The sequence below is a fragment of the Cupressus sempervirens genome, chromosome 5 (assembly GCF_028749045.1).
Source record: "Cupressus sempervirens isolate cs-2001-9-10 chromosome 5, ASM2874904v1, whole genome shotgun sequence".
In the NCBI taxonomy this organism is placed as follows: Eukaryota; Viridiplantae; Streptophyta; class Pinopsida; order Cupressales; family Cupressaceae; genus Cupressus; species Cupressus sempervirens.
Window position 1 is genome coordinate 972775103 of NC_143122.1, and position 21734 is coordinate 972796836.

The 21734-nt window shown below is 35.3% G+C and overlaps 1 protein-coding gene across 1 annotated transcript in view; it reads right to left on the reverse strand.

Moving 5' to 3' along the window:
* Positions 1-1072: 1072 nt before the first annotated feature.
* The window catches only part of LOC149559191 (uncharacterized), a 64849-nt gene continuing 44187 nt past the window's right edge, over positions 1073-21734 (reverse strand). Inside the window, exon 3 of the mRNA XM_089831291.1 lies at positions 1073-1254. Within this exon, the coding sequence (XP_089687417.1) occupies positions 1073-1254 (182 nt within the window). The remainder of the gene's footprint in view (positions 1255-21734) is intronic.

Below are 21734 nucleotides of genomic sequence, written 5' to 3' on the forward strand. Positions count from 1 at the left end.
AAGAACATATTTAATTGATAAAAAATTTAAACTTTAAAAATATTGAAATGAAATAAAAATACTTCACTGTAATTGGTTCATATGATACAATAATACTACCCTACAGCAAGTACAATAATCTTACCTCTTTTTTCAATAATCCATAAAAAGTGTAATTGTAACTGTAAATGAGACTTGCAACCTTGTATGAAGCCATCACAACGCTCATCATACAAAATACGTAATTTTCACATGGCTATCAAAATTAGCAACAATTATTTAAACACTTAAAAGAGGATATGCATCAATTAATTAGTTTAGTTATACACTTCAACAGCATAAGAATCGTAAAAATGACAATCCTACGTTTCATTTATAAATTGTTATATAAAACCAACCCATATTCACTAAAATTTCAAAATCTGTCACGAACTGTCCTTAGGGGTGAGTTCTGCATCTGGTTTTGATGTTGAAAAATGGAACCTGCCTGTCTACATCAAGTACAAACAATATTAAGCAATCCTATGAAGAAGTGATCTCTTGCACAATGTTGATAGAATAAATAGATATGATATACGAGAAGAGTAATCTTGGGATTTTTTGAATCCTTGTTAAAACAATGATTTTGCTGGTATTTCCATGGAAGTACTTTATTTTTCTTTCTTTTTTATATACCTACTTACTCGAGCCATAATATAGGGCCGTAGAAAGAACATGACAATGGGACCAAGGAGAAACGAAATCAAACATCCAACGTGTTCCTGTATCAAAAAACAAGTAAAGGTGGATAATTCAGCAGTTTCAATGTAACCTACAAGAAACAGTGTATTCCTCTTATGCAGTATTCGTCAATCTTCTTTTCCTTCACTTCCATCGGAAGTTCACACCAGGTAACCAGACGACATTATTAAGAATAAATGGCACTAAAACGTGGAAGTAAATTCAATAAATTGATAATGAACTATGAATCACCCTCTTTCTCGTCTTCTTGTAGAATTTCTATTATTTTTCCTGCCTTTACAGAGTCAAAATGGACAAACCCAGATGAAACAATTTATTGGTTTAAAACTGAACAAATAAGTGAAGCACAAACCTAAGCCAGAATGTTGAATGCATTCAGTGGGCGAATCATCTGGTTTCCCCTGTCGCTGACTAATAGAGCACAAATGCTGGGTACAAAAGTGACATCGAAGTCGGCAGAAAACATTGCCTTTTGACTTGGTCCATCGAAATGACCAGATTTGTTTGATTTGCCTCCAGCAATTGTACTAACACCTGGATTGATAAGAGATCAGAAATATTACAAGCTACAATTCTAAGGAATATCTAGGATCAAATCAAATTTCTTATTCATCAAAAAAATTAAAAAATTCAGTACTTGAAATTGTGCAGATGCAGGCATGCATACTGAACTAACATAGGTCAGGAAATAGTAAAAACTTTAGCAAGAAATGTGAAGAAATGTCCTAGAAAAGATGATGGAAAAACCCCGACCTGGCAATAACTGAAACACTTTGACTTCACCAATTTATCACAGTAATCAGTCAATTTGGTAGTTCATCAAACACTTGGCAAAAATTTACAGTCATCGCTGAATAAACGATATAATTCTAAAATCCAAATACCAAGCTAGAGAATGCACGAAAATGCTTACCAACATGCAAAACAATTTGGTTTTTAAATTTTGCATAGATGAATACCAAATATTATTTTGCCCTATGAACTTACATCCACAAGAACTCTAATGGATAATCATTTATTAAATAACTAGAGAGTGGGCAAACTCTAATACAATATATATCTTGTGCTGAACATATTCCATCATTTATTTAAATTTCGTAAGAACCTGATAATCCATGATCAATCAATGATTCTAACCTCTGTCCCAAATATGACCCTTGCAGCAATAGATAGTACCAATGCTGGTGCCCAAATCTGTGCATATGAAAACGATCCCAACATCTAGGAAATCGAGCTTCCCATATGCAGTTTGAACGCCCAGTTTGTAACTGAAATCTCACACCAGCAGTCAGCCGAATGGCCTCCCAAACATCTGAAAATATCAGGAGAAACTCTCAAACAGTGATGTACAACATGTGCCAATGGATGTTTATGTGTTGCAGGGTAAAACATCTCCAGCAGACGTCCACACAGGCAGCCCCTTAATCTGCATAGGTAGCCTCCAGATGCAAATGCAATGTCTACTGATCTTGCTAAAAGATGATTGCAGGCTTTAGATGATAAAATACAGGCACACATACAAATTGCAGACCTGCAATTCCAGTCACAGGCTTCCTAAAAGACCAAATACTGCCCTTTTCCTGAGTATTGAAACTGCTTTGGTGCAATCTGATCTGCCAGTTGAGAATCACAGGGCATACTAAGGCAATAACTACTCCAATCCTCATAGCTCAATCTCAGAAATAAGAATTAACACCAATACTAATTGTCATGTCTCCATTTTGGAGGCAATTTGATTTAATTAATTAAATTAATTAGGTTGTCCAAAGTAATGAATATTTTATGAGGATGACTAATTAATTATTTTAATCAATAAATAAATGGTATTAAGTTAATTATTTATAAAGTTATCAAATAAATAAATATTAAAAAGTAACTTTATATTTAATTAATTTAATAAAGTGACTTGAATTATAAAATATTTTATAAAGTCACTTAATAGATAAAATAAAATAATATTCTAGAAGCTTAGTGGAGGAAAAAGAATAAATAGGCACCCTGGGCTTCATTCTAATCATCTAGATTTGTCGTTGTTGATGTTGATGTTTGTTGATGTGCATTGTGGAGCCTAGGGTTTCTGCAATAGTCACAACTGGCCATTGAGAACGAAAACTCTCAATTGGTACACAATTTTGAGGGTGTGAAATATCACTTGAATTATTGCAGCTGGGAGGAAGATACTTCAGTCTTCTATTTGTGCTACATTGAGAAAAAATATTTGAGGCCATTGAGAACGAAAACTCTCAATTGGTACGCGATTTTGAGGGTGTGAAATATCACTTGAATTATTGCAGCTGGGAGGAAGATACTTCAATCGTCTATTTGTGCTACATTGAGAAAAAATATTTGAGTACAAAAAGCAGGCCGAAAAAGTAGTTCGAAAAAGCAGGCCGAAAAAGCAATTCGAAAAAGTAGGCCGAAAAAGTAGTTCAAAAAAAGCAGGCCGAAAAAGTAGAACCGAAAAAGCAGGCCGAAAAAGCAGGTTCGGAAAAGCAATCAAAAAAAAAAAGGCAATTCGAAAAAGCAGGCCGAAAAAGCAAATTCAAAAAAGCAAAGAAAATTATTACAACCATCTACAATCAAGGTTGGCAGCTAGAGAGGCATGATTTGGGCACTTGAGGAGGTTATTTTCTATTCAGTGGTATTGTTATACATCTATTCTCTAAGGTGACTTCATATGCCAGGTCTGATGTGTATTTTCATAGTTGCCTTTCACTATAGAGTGCTATTGTAATTGACATTTCGTATCAAACCTATCATTCATTAATAGATATAGATCATTCATTTTTACATTTCTCACAATGGTATCAGCAATCCATGGCTTTAGTTGTATTTAATCATGCATATGATTAGTGTACTGTTGTAGGGAAGTATTGAAGTTAGATATTTAGTGTTGCATTAGTTTCCATTGGCAGCTGTAGGTGCATATTACTTTACCAACAATCATAATATTTTGATATCTTTGTAAATGCCAAGAGTTTTGGCTAACTTAGTATGAATATTGTATTGGACACTCATTCTCAATTAAGGAGATACAATTGCTGGTCATTAATAGTTGTCTTTGAGTGTTAATATATCATTTCTTATTAGCCAGTTAGCTTGCATACCAACTGTTTGTTAAAATACCAGTTGGCTGTAGGTGATCATTTTTATGATTAGAACTCATATATGCATTCACTATTGCCAAAATTAGTTGCATATTTATGTTAGGTCATTGTTTAGACAATTTGGAGTCTTTTGTAAGCATTCTCTTTGAGGCAAATCCAAACAAGAATCACTGCAGCAATCTGAAAGTTATATCAGTCAGAGGACCTTTGCTTGCAAAGTGTTTGACGAAATGTCAAACAACTTAAGTATAAAGATTTTTTTTGGTGTTGGAAGAAGTTATAACGTATTGGGGTTATTACAGTGGTATAAGAGCTATTGACCTGCCATCCTGTTGGGTAGATTGGACATTGAATTAGTTAGTTAATCATGTTTACTTCAAGTACCCAGAAGCAGCGGGACAAGGATATGAAGAAGCTTAAACAAAATTTGAAAAGGTTGGATGAAAGTCAGAAAAGGATGAATGAATTGATGGTTTCCATGTTTAAGAGGACTACATCACAGAACAAAGACAAACAGGAACAAGAGGTCTCTACAAGTGAGGTATCTAGAAACCTCTACAAGGAGTTTGCAAGAGTTGGTGACCAGCATATAGCCAAATCTAGGGAGGAAAAAAATCAGAGTGGCGCAGCGGAAGATGTTGGCCACACAATACTTCAGGAGGTAGTGGGAATGGATATTACGCAGATTGATAGTAATTGTCAACTTGATACTCAAGTTGAGACAATTGTATACAAGTCATCAGAGGGTGATGTCACAGATACACGGGATAGTTTAGTTCCAACAGGCAGTGACTACAACGTAGTGGGTTCAGATGATGATTATGAGAATGTTGTTGTGCATGATGGTGAGATACTTGGTAGAGATGAGCAGACATTGAGCATTCGTGACTTTGTTGAGAGAGAGTACCAGGCACAGAAAGATGCTTCGTCACATGAGGTTGAGGCTGGTAGTACTTCACATGATTTGTCCAGCTAGCTGAAGGTGAGCGAAGACAATATTGTGACTTCATTATCTCATCATGACAGAATGCGGGATATGATAGAGGATCACATCCGGATGATTCAGTTATAGGGTCGACATAAGGGAGTTCAGGCAAAGTCTTCTTGTGTTGACTTACAGGTGATTAGGGAAGGAATGGGAACGATGAAGTTGAGATATTTTACATCTTCTATCAGATCGTGACCATCTTTTTAACCTTGTCGAAGACTATTCAGATGCCTTGAGGAGAAAAGAGGAGGAAGCTGACAGGCTTTCTTGCGAGCTTGAGGACATTCGAGCTTCTTGGATGAATACTCCATTGGCATTACAGGACTGGGAGAGACATGGGAATGAGCATGGCATGGAGCTGAGCTTAGTTTCATCTTGCACTCTTGATACTCAATTTTTTGCAGCAGGCGGATCATATGTGGTCATTGATGATATTGTGAGTTCATCTTGCATTCACATTCAGGATACAGGGAAAATGTCAGACAGGTATGTGGAGTTAGTTGGTATTAGTCATATTACTCAGGTGAGGAGTTTGCTTGAGTTACCAACTGATTCTAGTTTACCGATATGGATTCGAAATTGTTATATTGGCGTTTGGGATTCGGTCAACTAGAGATCTTTATCACTTTTTGGTAGCAGTGATTGTTTGGTTGCTATCATGGATTTGATTAGCAGATTGCACAGTGTTGTATTTTCTTGTGCCAGCAGCTTGTCCGATGTTGGTATTAGTTTTTATACACCGGTGTTGGGCTTTGTTCATATATCCAGTCGACCATTCTTGCTGGAATGTGTTGATGATCTTTCATATTTGGCAGTGTGTACAGATGAGTCCCAAGATCATATTGGCCTTGATGACATCCAAGAGGATGCAGTGGGTAGTTTTGAAGACTTAGCTTCCTTGGCAGTTTCTTTTGGTACAGAGGAGTTGGACATCAGTGCTATAGTTTTTGATACTCTGTATGTTGATATGAGCTTTGGAGTTGATTCGCAAGATATGGTTGGTAATACTCTAGAGACCATTAACTTTGAGGATACTCCTTTAGACAATGCATCAGAGGAGGTTTGTAGGAGACAGTCTAGCCAATGCCATCATGTGTCTAGTCAGTTGAGAGTTAGTGAGCAAGACATTTCTATCACTTGCCAGCATTTCGATGCTCTCGTCAATTGTTAGTAGTTTATGGATGGGGTTCTCCTACTAGTGATGAGCAGGGAGGCAGTTATCTTTCCTTGACAGAGATTCACTCTTTATGGGAGGCTATTCGGATCCTGAGACAGAATTATATGTAGTTGGTAGCTGATAGAGATTATCTTATGGAGTGGGGGAGTACAACATACGATGCATTATTGGCCAAGGAATATGAGGTGAGTGAGCTTACTCAGTAGCTCGAGGTGACTTTTGAAATTCTTGAGAGTACACAGTTGGCTTTCGAGGAGTCACAATTTTATTTGGCTAAGGTGACCATAGAGTTAGAGCGATTGTCGTCTTTACCAGATTCTGTACAGTCACAAGCTGTGTTGTCTGGTGATCCGAGGATGTCCATGGTCAAAATTATCAGAGACAGTGGAGATGGGGATGCATCCATCCTTGATACTAACATTGGCATATTAGGTTCGTTCCCACTAGAGTCAGGTTCAGTTGAGTTGGGTGCTACAACAGATTGTTGTATGCCTGACATGGTGGTGGCCTCTAGTACTGATGGCACAGAGACTAGAGATGTTGTATCAAAGATCATGTGTGATGTTGGTGAGTCGACAGTTGGCATGGTTCCTCCTAGTAATACTACTCCCTTGGTGATGTCTTCGGAGGAGGTAGTCAGTTCCAACTTGGTTAGTGATCGATTGGAGTTATTTTCATCTAGATTGTAGTCTGAGCCACTGATTGAGATTGGCACATTCTATCGGCATTACACTGTGAGGTATGCTCATCAATTTACCTTTGATGACCTTGTTGATGAGATGATGATACAGAGATGTACTTTGGCTCCTAGTGCTTGTCATCAGTTATGGGATAGTTTGATGCCTCGAGATGAGAGTTGTGATGGGCATGACATGGCGATAGGTTCTGCGGTTGACAGCTTGATAATACACGACTTAGAGCATGAGTTTGGGAGTGATGCTTCAATAGTTGTTGTTATTGATTCTACTCCTTTGGCTATGAAATCTCCTGACTTAGTTGGTGATTAGTCACAGTGGGTTGTATCACTTGTTCATGGTGAGCTGTTGTTACATCCCAAAATTTGCCCTAATTTTCTTTTATGATAAAAATAGCCGTTGAACCAAAAATAAGATTTTCATGATCAAGTAGTTTATAACCATTGTGTTCATGTGAAATGGATTTAGTTGTTAGTTGTTATATTCATGTGAAATGGATTTAGTTGTTAGTCGTTATATTCATGTGAAACGGATTTAGAATCTAGCCGTTATGTTTTAAGCAAAATGAATACAGTTTTATAATCATTATGTTCATATGAAACAAAAATAGTTTTAACCATTGTTCAACAAGTTATTATTTATGGTGAAATTCTTAATGATATTATTAAGTAAATTATGAATTATGAAATTGATGTTTTGGCTTGAATGATTGTTTTGAAGGTTACAGGATATAGACTCAAGAAAGAGGGGGAAGCATTACGAAATGAGGTTATTCGGCATCGGGACTATCATGTGACCTAGTTATCAGGAAGGTCAGGTTGATCAAAAGACGCCATGGCAGGGTTGTTAAGCTTGACAATTAAGGTTTAAAGTGGAAAAGTTACATGAGCTATAAATAATATAAAATTGTAAAATTAAATAATAAAGAAAAAACTTACCTTTAAATTTCTAAACAACGATATGATTTAATATTATATTATTACTTTGATTAACTTACAATCAAATATTGCATAGTGCCACTATGTATATACTTAATTATAAGTTAACCAAAATAATAATAAAACATTAACGTATATCTTCTTATCATTGTTCCAACGTATCTTATTTTCTAACCGATGGGGAGTTTCATGCATAATACAATCTTGTAACGGTAGGAGACGAACAGTCGATTGATATCTTTATTTATACTACCTTATCATTTTGGGAGAAAACTTGTCTCTTCTTACTTCCGTTTCAGTCTCTTAGTTTATGTCTTCTGTACCTGTGCGGGAAAGAACAAAAGGTCTTGTCTGCAAAACTGGATACGCACGAAATAATTCACCCAACATTGCATGAAGCCATCCTTGCATGCTTCTGAGCCACGGATTCCAGAACCAGTTGAAGTTTACCCCACGCAGAAGCATACAATAAACTGAAGATAAGTAAGGATGATCTGCATTTGTCCATATCTTCTTGCACGCGAATTTCATCTCTATTCTGTTCTTTATTTTCTGAGTTGGGTTGGATGAATGTGAAGAGTAGAAGTATACAAATTGAGTCATAGTATCTCACATGTGCTTACCACCTTAGTAGAATATCACTGAGCATAGTAACTTGTTAGCAATAAAGCATGAAACGTCCTTGACAGTGGTGATAAGGAAATAATAAAAACCATTAGATCTTTCTTTCTTTTCCACGTATATGTTTGAATTTTATCTCAATGTTTCCTTGTGATAGAACTGTATCAGAACCACCCAAGTCATAATCTGTGGAGATATGTTAAGAACTGATCCGTATCCATCCATCAAAATAGTAATAAAAATCAAGTCTAGTACCCATAAAATTTGAGAAAGCCGAACCAAAAACTTATGATTAAGTGTAAGATTGAAATGGATTCAGGCATCAAGAATCACTGATCTAAAGATCTGTTGATGGTGAAAAGATGTAGATGAATCTGATACAAGAAAAATAAGGTAGATATTAGTAATTGTTAATAGATGAATAATTGTTAATGATCTAATAATCTATATAGCTCATGTAAATCCACTTGAAGAATTAATTGTCAAGCTGAGCGGTGGAGATCGGGTTATAAAACCCACCTCTAAAATCCCTGGCTAGGGCGATAAAAAGGGCATTCATGCCACAACAAATGATCACGTTGATGTCCTGATTCTTCAGCTATTCAAAAGCTGTTCGGATTGGATCGATGAACATCCCAAGTCCAACCTCAGGGTAGGGAGGGCCGTTCTATTCAATTAGAACTTGTGAGAATAAGTAAAAAGGTCCGCGGTCGGGAGGTTAAGCCCACGTTAATGCTTCTCCTCTCACCAAAGTCAGAGCTTGGTCAATTAATTGGAAAAGACTCTCAGGAAATCAGTACGTATCCGGTTTATTTAAGTTTCTTTATATATATATATATCTGTATGCATTTTTCTAAAAGATTTCTTCCATGCATTTAGTCATTCCTTAATTTGAATTCTTTTAAGCATACTATATAAAATTTTAGAATAATTTGATACTCAGTAATTAAAATAGATTCAAAATCTTAGATATTTGTTTAGATATCTCATCAGATGTTAAATTCAGTAGATTTATAATTGTGGAATTAACCATATGTTACATATGGTATCAGAGCATTGGGTTCAACACTGAACCTGGGCTCATCACGTCCATGAAATCTAATAAAAATGAAAAAAAATACAAGATGATAGTACGTAGAACACCCCGCAAGAAAATCTGACACCCTGTATTTCCTTACCTCCTACAAAATATGACTAAGTATGACTATTCTTATTGCTTTGAACCTTGAGATGATGAAACAATGTATCAAGCCATTCGACAGATGAAGAAGGAAAGGATTCGATGGACCTTGGCCAAGAAAGTAGCATACAGGAATAAATTGATTCAGATTTGGAATGCTCAGCAGAACAATCCCCTTCTTCACTTTCACAGATCTTGGATGGTACGGGACATGTACCAAATTAAGTTAGAAATTGCAAAACAAAAATAAAACATAATCTATGGATGTAGGAAATCTCATTGGAGGAATTTTTTTTTTTTGTAATAAAGGATTGCTTTGTCGAGCAATGTTAAATAAGATTTTTGCTTTGTGGAGCAAAGTTTTTTTTATATTTATTTGCTTTGTTGAGCAATGGATATGAGTTGTAATTAAAATTTGCATAGATGTGCAATAAAATAAATAAATAAATATTTTGGCAACAATGGAGAATTGAACTTTTGAGCAACAAAAGCTAAAACTTTAAACTTAATTGTGTAAACTAAGAGGTGCAACTCTTGCAAATACAACATGAATAACAATGAGGATGTGGAAAACCGAGAAATAGTCTGAGAAAATCAACAAACCTCTAATGAATTATTACTTCAAATTCTTCAAGAAACACAATTAAAATTAGAAGCAATGGATAAAAGAATGAGTGAGATGGCAGCTTAGATGGGGCAACAACGTGAGGAAATGCAAGAGACACCTAGAGCTGAGACTGAAATCTCGGAACATAATAGGACTCCCTCCCCTAAGCAATCTGATAAACAAAAGAAAAATGAGATCGTAGCTGATTTATCAGCTGACATTAAGAAAATTAAACCTCCAAAATTCAGTGGTACTGAATCTGGGGAAGAAGCTGAAGCATGGTTGACTGAGATGGAACAATACTTTGAGATATGAAAATTTTCAGAGAATTCTAAGACTGTTTGGGGTATATACCAATTTATTGGGGAAGCAAAAACTTGGTGGGGAAATACTAAGGTAGAGTTGAACATTAGATCAACGAACATAACCTGGGAAAAGTTTGTCAACATATTTAGAACACGGTGGCTACCTCAAACCTTCTATGATCAGAAACTCATGGAGTTTTAGAATCTGAAACAGGGGGAAATGACAGTTCATAAATATTGGGAGAAATTTATCAGATTACTTAAATACATGCCTCCTTACCAACAGGATATTAATCTAAAAGTAAGAAAATTTATCATGGGATTGAATAATAGAATAGGGGGAGCCGTGGATGTTTTAGCACCACGAACCATGGAAGAAGCCTTGGAAAAAGCTGTGCGTCAGGAGCATAAAATCAAGAAAGATGATTCCATCAGGGACAACAAGAGAAAAACCAATTGGAATTCAGAAGGTGCAGAATTTGGACCACCAAGAAAACAGTTTAAGGACTTTAAGAACAACAAACTTGATAATAGAAGCAGTGGAACCAGAGATAATCAGGGAAATGTTCATGTAAACAAAAATGACAGGAACAATGAAAAAAGAGGACCACCAGGAGGTTGTTTCATTTGTAAAGGAAATCATTTTAAAAGAAAATGCCCTAACCTCAATCAACAACCACACCCACCCTTGCCACAGCAACAACAGGTTTTTCAACAAATAATTCATGCAGCCCTGAATAATCAACAGGTAGAACAACAAATAGGGCCCATTGAAACACCGGGTAAGATTTATGGTAACCCTGTAACTATTCTTATTGATATTGGAGCAATAGAATGTTTTATTTCACCTAAATTATTAAGTAAATTTCCAAAAAGATCTGGCTTTATGGAAAAACTGTGGATAGTCGAATATGCAAATCAAACAAGGGCTAAGGTAGAGCAATACTTGTTCGAAGCCTAGGTTGACTTTCCAAACCTTTCTACAGAACTAAATTTATACGTAGCACCATTAGGATCTTACGACATTATTATAGGAATAAATTGGCTCTGCGAGCACAAGGATAATGTAGATTGCCTAGCCAAAACAGTAAGTTGTGTGGATGATCAAGGCAGGCCTACAAGTATTTCAGGGGTCAAACATAAAATAAGAGCCCAATAGATTTCAGCAATGCAGCTTAAGAGGTATGGAAGAAAAGCTTATGAGATATTCGCAGTAAAAATTGAAGATTTAAGGAAAACTACACTCGGAGATGAATATATTTATGAAGATGGGAAAATTAAACAAAAACTAAAGGAATCTTTTGAAGAAAAATATCCCTATCTAAAGAGCTATCAAGATGTATTTCCTGAGGAACTTCCTGGATTACCCCCTTCTCGGATATTTGATTTCTCCATATATTTAGCACTAGGAGCGGAACCTATATCAAGAGCCCCGAACAGAATGACCACCACAGAACTTATGGAATTACAAATTCAATTACAAGATATGTTGGATAAGAAAATGATTCGACCCAGTGTCTCACCATGGGGAGCTCCTGTATTGTTTGTAAGAAAGAAGGATGGAACCATGAGATTGTGTATAGATTATTGGATGCTTAATAAGGTCACCATCAAAAATCGGTATCTATTACCTAGGATAGATGATCTATTTGATCAAATGAAAGGTGTGACCGTGTTTTCAAAAATTGATCTGAGATCTGGATATCATCAATTACGGATTAAGGAATCAGACATACATAAAACTGCCTTCAGAACTAGATATGGACATTATGAGTTTACAGTCTTGCTGTTTGGATTAACTAATGCCCCTGCAACTTTCATGAATTTAATGAACAGTATATTCCATGATTGCCTAGACAAATATGTGTTGGTATTCATAGATGATATTCTTATTTATTCTAGAAATGAAGAAGAACATCAGAAGCATTCAAAGATAGTACTACAAAGACTTAGAGAACATAAATTATATGGAAAATGATCAAAGTGTGCTTTCTACCAGAAGGAAATTCAATATCTAGGGCATATAATATCAGCACAGGGCATAGCAGTAGATCCATCTAAGATCAAGGCAATCAAAGAATGGCCAATACCCAAAAATGTGTTGGAAGTCAGGAGTTTTATGGGATTACCTGGATTTTACAGGAAATTTGTTAAAAACTTTTCAAGAATAGCTTATCCAATCACAACACTTCAAAGAAAGGGAAAAAAATTTATTTGGATGGAAAAATGTCAAATGACTTTTGAATATCTAAAGGAAAAACTGACTACTGCACCTATTTTAACAGTACCCGATCCACGAAAACCATTCACGATAGTCACCGATGCTTCAGGTGAAGGACTAGGGGGTGTGTTAATGCAAGAGGGACAAGTCATTGCATATGAGTCTAGAAAATTGAAGAATTATGAACAAAACTATGCACCACACGATCTGGAATTAGCAGCCATAGTACATGCCTTACAAATGTGGAGACATTATCTGATTGGAAAACCCTTCGAACTTCAATTTGACCATCAAAGTTTAAAATATATCTTTACTCAAAAAAATTTGAATGCTAGACAAAGGAGGTGGTTAGAGTTCCTAGCAGATTATGAATTTGACATAAGCTACATTAAGGGAAAGGAAAACAAGGTTGCCGATGCCCTAAGCCGAAGGAGGCACATTTTGGCAGTGACTAAGATAAAGGTTCAATTCAGAGACCAGATTTTACAACATTTGGAGAATGATGATTTTTATGCAAAAATCAGTTTGGCACTTATTAGAGATCCACAGGATCCCAAATACTCAAATTTTAAATTAGAAGATGATGGACTGTTGAGATATCGCCACAGGATCTATGTACCCAATCAATCTTTGCTACGTAGATTAATTCTGGAGGAGTATCATTCAGCTCCATATTTAGGACACTAAGGAGTCACAAAAATGTTATCAGATATAAAACCCTCATACTTTTGGAAGGGAATGAAAAAAGAGATAATTGAGGTTGTAGCAAGTTTCTTAGAGTGTCAAAAGGTGAAAGCAGAACATAGATATCCAGCAGGACTGTTACATCCAAATGAAGTACCTGAATGGAAATGGCAAATAATATCTATGGACTTTGTACAAGGGTTGCCTATGACTCGAAATTGACATAATACTATTTTGGTCGTAGTTGATAGATTGACTAAGGTAGCACATTTTATTCTAGGAAATTTAACTGATGGAGCATCTGAGATAGCCCATAAATTCATAAAAGAAATTTTCAGATTACATGGGGTACCGGAGAAAATTATTTTAGATCGTGATACAAGAGTAACTTCCAGATTCTGGCAGACATTATTCTTAGCTTTGGGCACTAAATTGAATATAAGTTCAGCATATCATCCTGAGACAGATGGCCAAACAGAGTGAGTTAATTAGGTATTAGAGGATCTTCTAAGGGTTTATTGCATGGATCGACAGTATCAATGGGAAACGTATTTGCCACTGGTTGAATTTGCATACAATAATTCCTATCAGTCTTCAATTAAAATGGCACCTTTTGAAGCCTTGTATGGCCGTAAGTGCAGAACCCCAGTAAGTTGGAATCGATTAGAAGATAGAGTTATAGTTGGCCCAGAAATGCTTCTAGAAATGGAAGAGCAAGTACTTCAGATCTGCCAGAAGTTAAAGGAAGCTAACGATAGGAAAAAAAGTTATGTTGATGCGAAAAGAACACCCAGAGAATTTGCTATAGGGGACAAGGTGTTATTAAGAATTAAGCCCCAGAAAGTACTATTAAATTTGGCAAAAATACTAAATTGGCCCCCAGATATGTGGGTCCCTTTGAAGTTTTGGAGGTAGTTAACCCAGTGGCCTACAAGATTTCTTTACCTCCAACCCTTGCTAGGATGCATAACATTTTTCATGTGTCCTACCTTAAGAAGTTTGTCAGTCATCATGAACATATGATTGATTGGAAGCTGTTGCAGGTACAAGAGCCAGGGGTGGTAGAGGTAAAGCCAACCAGAATACTTGAGGTGCGTAAGCTACACTTATGAAATCGAGAAGTGACTTAGTGCAAGGTTTAGTGGGATTAGTATTCAGAAGATAATGCTACGTGGGAAGACTATCATGATATTTTTCAAAGATACCCTTATTTATTTTCAGAAATTAGAAACTGAATAATTTTCTTATTTCTAAATTTAATTATTAATTTCTTTGATACTATTTCATCGTGGACGATGAAAAACCTAAGGGGATGGGTATGTTACATCCCAAAATTTGCCCTAATTTTCTTTTATGATAAAAATAGCCGTTGAACCAAAAATAAGATTTTCATGATCAAGTAGTTTATAACCGTTGTGTTCATGTGAAATGGATTTAGTTGTTAGTCATTATATTCATGTGAAATGGATTTAGTTGTTAGTCGTTATATTCATGTGAAACGGATTTAGAATTTACCCGTTATGTTTTAAGCAAAATGAATACAGTTTTATAATCATTATGTTCATATGAAACAAAAATAGTTTTAACCATTGTTCAACCAGTTATTATTTATGGTGAAATTCTTAATGATATTATTAAGTAAATTATGAATTATGAAATTGATGTTTTGGCGAGAATGATTGTTTTGAAGGTTACAGGATAAAGACTCAAGAAAGAGGGGGAAGCATTACGAAATGAGGTTATTTAGCATTGGGACTATCATGTGACCTAGTTATCAGGAAGGTCAGATTGATCAAAAGATGCCATGGCAGGGTTGTTAAGCTTGATAATTAAGGTTTAAAGTGGAAAAGTTACATGAGCTATAAATAATATAAAATTGTAAAATTAAATAATAAAGAAAAAACTTACCTTTAAATTTCTAAACAATGATATCATTTAATATTATATTATTACTTTGATTAACTTACAATCAAATATTGCATAGTGCCACTATGTATATACTTAATTATAAATTAACCAAAATAATAATAAAACATTAACATATATCTTTTATCATTGTTCCAACGTATCTTACTTTCTAACCAATGGGGAGTTTCATGCATAATACAATCTTGTAACAATAGGAGACGAATAGCTGATTGATATCTTTATTTATACTGCCTTATCATTTTGGGAGAAAACCTGTCTCTTCTTACTTTCATTTCAGTCTCTTAGTTTATGTCTTCTGTACTCGTGCGGGAAAGAACAAAAGGTCTTGTCTGCAGAACCGGATACACACGAACTCATTCACCCGACATTGCATGAAGCCATCCGTGCATGCTTCTGAGCCACGAATTCCAGAACCAGTTGAAGTTTACCCCACGCAGAAGCATACAATACACTAAAGATAAGTAAGGATGATATGTATTTGTCCATATCTTCTTGTACACGAATTTCATCTCTATTCTATTCTTTATTTTTTGAGTCGGGTTGGATGAATGTGAAGAGTAGAAGTATACAAATTGAGTCATAGTATCTCACATGTGCTTACCACCTTAGTAGAATATCACTGAGCATAGTAACTTGTTAGCAATAAAGAATGAAACATCCTTGATAGTGGTGATAAGAAAATAATAAAAACCATTAGATCTTTCTTTCTTTTCCACGTATATGTTTGAATTTTATCTCAATGTTTCCTTGTGATAGAACTGTATCAGAACCACCCAGGTCATAATTTGTGGAGATATGTTAAGAACTGATCCGTATCCATCCATCAAAACAGTAATAAAAATCAAGTCTAGTACCCATAAAATTTGAGAAAGCCAAACCAAAAACTTATGATTAAGTGTAAGATTGAAATGGATTCAGGCATCAAGAATCACTGATCTGAAGATCTGTTGATGGTGAAAACATGTAGATGAATCTGATACAAGAAAAATAAGGTAGATATCAGTAATTGTTAATAGATGAATAATTGTTAATGATCTAATAATCTATATAGCTCATGTAAATCCACTTGAAGAATTAATTGTCAAGCTGAGCGGTGGAGATCGGGTTATAAAACCCACCTCTGAAATCCCTGGCCAGGGCGATAAAAAGGGCATTCATGCCATAACAAATGATTGCGTTGTTGTCCTGATTCTTCAACTATTCAAAAGCTGTTGGGACCTCAACCCACTTGAGTACTCCGATGATTGGATCGATGAACATCCCAAGTCCGACCTCAGGGTAGGGAGGGCCGTTCTATTCAATTAGAACTTGTGGGGATAAGTAAAAAGGTCCGCAGTTGGGAGGTTAAGCCCACGTTAATGCTTCTCCTCTCACCAAAGTCAGAGCTTGGTCAATTAATTGGAAAAGACTCTTAGGAAATCAGTACATATCCAGTTTATTTAAGTTTCTTTATATATATATATATATATATATATCTGTATGTATTTTTCTGAAAGATTTCTTCCATGCATTTAGTCGTTCCTTAATTTGAATTCTTTTAAGCATACTAGATAAAATTTTAGAATAATTTGATACTCAGTAATTAAAATAGATTTAGAATCTTAGATATTTGTTTAGATATCTCATCAGATGTTAAATTCAGTAGATTTATAATTGTGGAATTAACCGTATGTTATAGCTGTTGACTGAGGTTGGTTCTTTTTATCAACATTATACTGCAAGGTATGTGCATTAGTTAGCATTTGATCCTTGTGCTGAAGAGTTGATAGCAGGAAAATTTGGTTTGGGTTCCATTTCTTGCTGTTTATCTTGTGATGACTTTTCACCATCAGCGGTGCATGGGAGTTATGGTTATGAGATAGTGGCTGGTGATCTGTAGAGTTGTGTTGACTGCAAGAGTTGTACAGTGTGTGGATTCTCCATACTTGGTACAGTTTCATTTGGGAGCGTTCACCATTGTTGTAGAGTTGGATTGTACATTCTGTATAGGCCAGTGGGATGCGTTGATGGTATTTACCGTGTTGGCAGTTTGATTTGTCCACTTTACTTAGGTTTTGATTTTCTAAGAGTTTGTGTCTCATGGGTTTTTGACTATGGCAGTTGTGATTTTGGAGTTTGGTTGAGCTGTAATTGTCAGTTTGATTATGGATTCCTCTTGGTTATATTGCAGAGGATATTGCAGGAGCCTGTGTTGATTGATAACAGTATAGTACATGACTACATTTGGGATCCAGGCGGATTGATTGGTTTATTGTTCAGCCATTGCTTGGGGACAAGCAATTTTAGGAAGGGAAGACTGTCATGTCCCCATTTTGGAGGCAATTTGATTTAATTAATTTAATTAATTAGGTTGTCCAAAATAATGAATATTTTATGAGGATGACTAATTAATTATTTTAATCAAATAAATAAGTGGTATTAAGTTAATTATTTATAAAGTTATCAAATAAATAAATACTAAAAGGTAACTTTATATTTAATTAATTTAATAAAGTGACTTGAATTATAAAATATTTTATAAAGTTACTTAATAGATAAAATAAAATAATGTTCTAGAAGCTTCTGGAGAAAGTGGAGGAAAAATAATAAATAGGCACCCCGGGCTTCATTCTAATTATCTAGATTTGTTATTGTTGATGTTGATGTTTGTTGATGTGCATTGTGGAGCCTAGGGTTTCTGCAATAGTCACAACTGGCCATTGAGAATGAAAAATTTCAATTGGTACGCAATTTTGAGGGTGTGAAATATCACTTGAATTATTGCAGCTGGGAGGAAGATACTTCAGTCTTCTATTTGTGCTACATTGAGAAAAAATATTTGAGGCCACTGAGAACGAAAACTTTCAATTGGTACGCGATTTTGAGGGTGTGAAATATCACTTGAATTATTGCAGCTGGGAGGAAGATACTTCAATATTCTATTTGTGCTACATTGAGAAAAAATATTTGAGTACAAAAAGCAGTTCGAAAAAGCAGGCCGAAAAAGTAATTCGAAAAAGTAGGCCGAAAAAGCAGTTCGAAAAAAGCAGGTCGAAAAAGCAGGCCAAAAAAAACATGCTAAAAAAGCAGAACCGAAAAAGCAGGTCGAAAAAGTAGGTCCGGAAAAGCAATCCAAAAAAAAAAAGCAATCTGAAAAAGCAGGCTGAAAAAGCAAATTCGAAAAAGCAAAGAAAATTATTACAACCATCTACAATCAGGGGTGACAACTAGAGAGGCATGACTTGGGCACTTGAGGAGGTTATTTTCTGTTCAATGGTATTGCAATACATCTATTCTCTAAGGCGACTTCATATGCCAGGTCTGATGTGTATTTTCATAATTGCCTTTCACTATAGAGTGCTATTGTAATTGACATTTTGTATCAGACCTATCATTCATTAATAGATATATCATTCATTTTTACATTCCTCACAATGGTATCAACAATCCATGGCTTTAGTTGTATTTAATCATGCATGTGATTAGCGTACTACTGTAGGGAAGTATTGAAGTTAGATATTTAGTGTTGCATTAGTTTCCATTGGCAGCTGTAGGTGCATATTACTTTACCGGCAATCATCATATTTTGATATCTTTGTAAATGCCAAGAGTCTTAGCTAACTTAGTATGAATATTGTATTGGACACTCATTCTCAATTAAGTAGATACAATTGCTGGTCATTAATAGTTGTCTTTGAGTGTTAATATATCATTTCTTATCAGCCAGTTAGCTTGCATACCAACTGTTTGTTAAAATACCAGTTGGCTATAAGTGATCATTTTTATGATTAGAACTCATATATGCATTCACTATTGCCAAAATTAGTTGCATATTTATGTTAGGTCATTGTTTAGACAATTTGGAGTCTTTTGTAAGCATTCTCTTTGAGGCAAATCCAAACAAGAATCACTGCAGCAATCCGAAAGTTATATCAGTCAGAGGACCCTTGCTTGCAAAGTGTTTGACGAAATGTCAAACAATTGAAGTATACAGATTTTTTTTGGTTTTGGAAGAAGTTATAACCTATTGGGGTTATTACACTAATTCACTTCTCAATACAGTAACTACAGATGAGAAGTTGAGGCAAACTACTATACCTCAGTAGTATTTTGCACACAACTATCACATCAATTCTCCACAATACCTCAGTTGTGCAATCAACTCAAACCTCCAAACCCTTATACCTCAGCAATGGCACAAACTTCAGAACCTTAGAAAGCCACAAAGGCAACAAAAGAAAAGGGTGCTTCTCTCAACAAATGGACTTGTATTTATAACCTCCAAATTCCCTTTTGTTGTCAAAATGTAACTTCATTCAAGAAGCTTCACCACATAACATTAATTAGACACTTCCTTTAGATTCTCTCACTTGACTTGGCTTAACTAATTAATAAATGACACTTTCCAATGATAACTCAACTCTCGATTTAAGTGAAATTATGAAGTTATAAATTACAACTTTATAATAAGCCATTTAATAATTAATAACAATTTGGCCACTCTAAATATAATAACTCTCAAAATATGCATTATTTAAATATGCCATCTGAAATAGGAGTCATAACTATTATTTCTCCATGTAACCAAATGCACTTTCCAAAAATAGAAAAGGTCCATCTCGATCAACACCAACTTACCACAAATAGTAAGTACACAAAACTAAGCACAAATGAAGTCCAATTTGAGCCAAACAAAGCCCAACCTGTAGCTTACTGAATGTGGAGAAGATAAGACCCTCCCAAGCCAAGCCAATGCCATAGAAGACCTTCTATCCACAATAATTAGCCTACGGGGATCACAATAATAGGCTAATCCCTGAAACTCTAATGTCGACAAAATTGGGTACATTAAAGATGATGCACCTGTACCAAATGAAATAGAATTAAAATATATCAAGAAGCATGAAGAAGAAAAAATACAACCACTAAAACAAAATCTAATGGAATGCAGCCCCCGTATTCAAATATTGTGATAGAAGACCACCCTTTTATACTACTGCAGCTGAGAATAAAATTGAAACTCAAGCACCCATTCCACATAAAAGAAAGGGACCTTTGGAAACTCAATTTCAAATTGATAGTTGGAGCATTGCCAACCAAGATATAGCAAGATGCATATATGCATGCAAGCAGGTTGCCTTTAAGTGTCGTTCACTCCTCAAACTGGAAGAAGATGTTGAAAATTGTCAATGAAGCTCCAAGAAGGTATAAGGGCCCTGGTTATGAGAAAATATGCACCACCTTGTTAGAAAGAGAGATCAAGGGAGTTGGGATGCATTGAAGTTCACAAGAGATTAATTGACTAAGACAGGGGTATTGACTATTTCAGATGGGTAGTAAGATGCAAGAAAACATCCCTTGATCAATGCATAGTAGTGTACCCTAAAGAGGCAATATTGTTGAAATCCATGGATTGTGGGAGCCAAGCAAAAGATGGGCAATTCGTCACTAATATTCTCATCTCTACCATTGAATTAGTGGGACCTAGAAACATTGACCAAGTTATAACAAACAACTCAAAGAATTGTAGAGCAGTTGGTTTGTTGGTTGAAATTCGATATCAAAATAACTTTTAAGCACCTTTTGTGCTGCACTTGCTAAATCTTATACTACAAAAGATTGGGAACAAAATTGGGTAGATCAAAGAAATGTATGTAGAGGCTGAGGACATCCAAATTTTCATTACGAACGACCACACAACTTGAAGAATTTTCAAATTGTTCTCAATTTTGAAGCTATTGAAGGTAAGTGAACTTGACCTTGAAGTAGATTAAAAATATTAAAATTAATATTTTACATTTTCTGATTTTCATAATTTGATCATGCAATGTGTTTTTTAAAAAAAGTTGGTCTCTATCTATGTGTTTTTTGGGTCTAAATTCTATTACAGGGTATTGAGACCAATTTTGCATCAAACTTAATTGTCTTGAGACAACTTGTAAAAGTGAACGTGGCACTTAGCGATATGGTGATCACCAATAATTGTTGCATATCACTGATGTAGATTTACTTTTTACTGATATGATTGAGGATCTACATGTTGCTACTATTGTGGATTTGGGTTTACATGTTGCTGACTTGGTTTTGGATTTTCATCATGTTGCTGACATGGATTTTATATTTGAGGATGCTACTATTACTGGTTGTGATTAGTTGTATAGATTATTTGTGAAACCTTGTTTTGATCAGTTGGTTCTTATAAGTAGGCATGTTGATTAGTTGTTGAGATTCATATGATTTTGATGCTTGAGTGGATGAAGTAGATGTGGATGATTTGCAGATGTATTCTCTAGTCTTTGAGGGATTGGAAAATTTTGGTGAAGATGAAGTTGAGTGCAGATATTTCTTTTGGCATCAAAGTGTGGGACACAATTTTCTATTTCCATGCGAGGTGTTTAATGCTTAACTTTATTTTAATTTATAATTTTCTCTATAGGTATTGCACATACTTCATCTTGATGGAGAGGATGATTGAGGTGCATGAGGCCCTCCAATTGATGGTGGCGAATCCAAAGTGGGGATGATGGTCCAATTCTAAGTCCCCTGAAGGAAAAGTGGTGAAGCATAGGATCCTTGATGACAA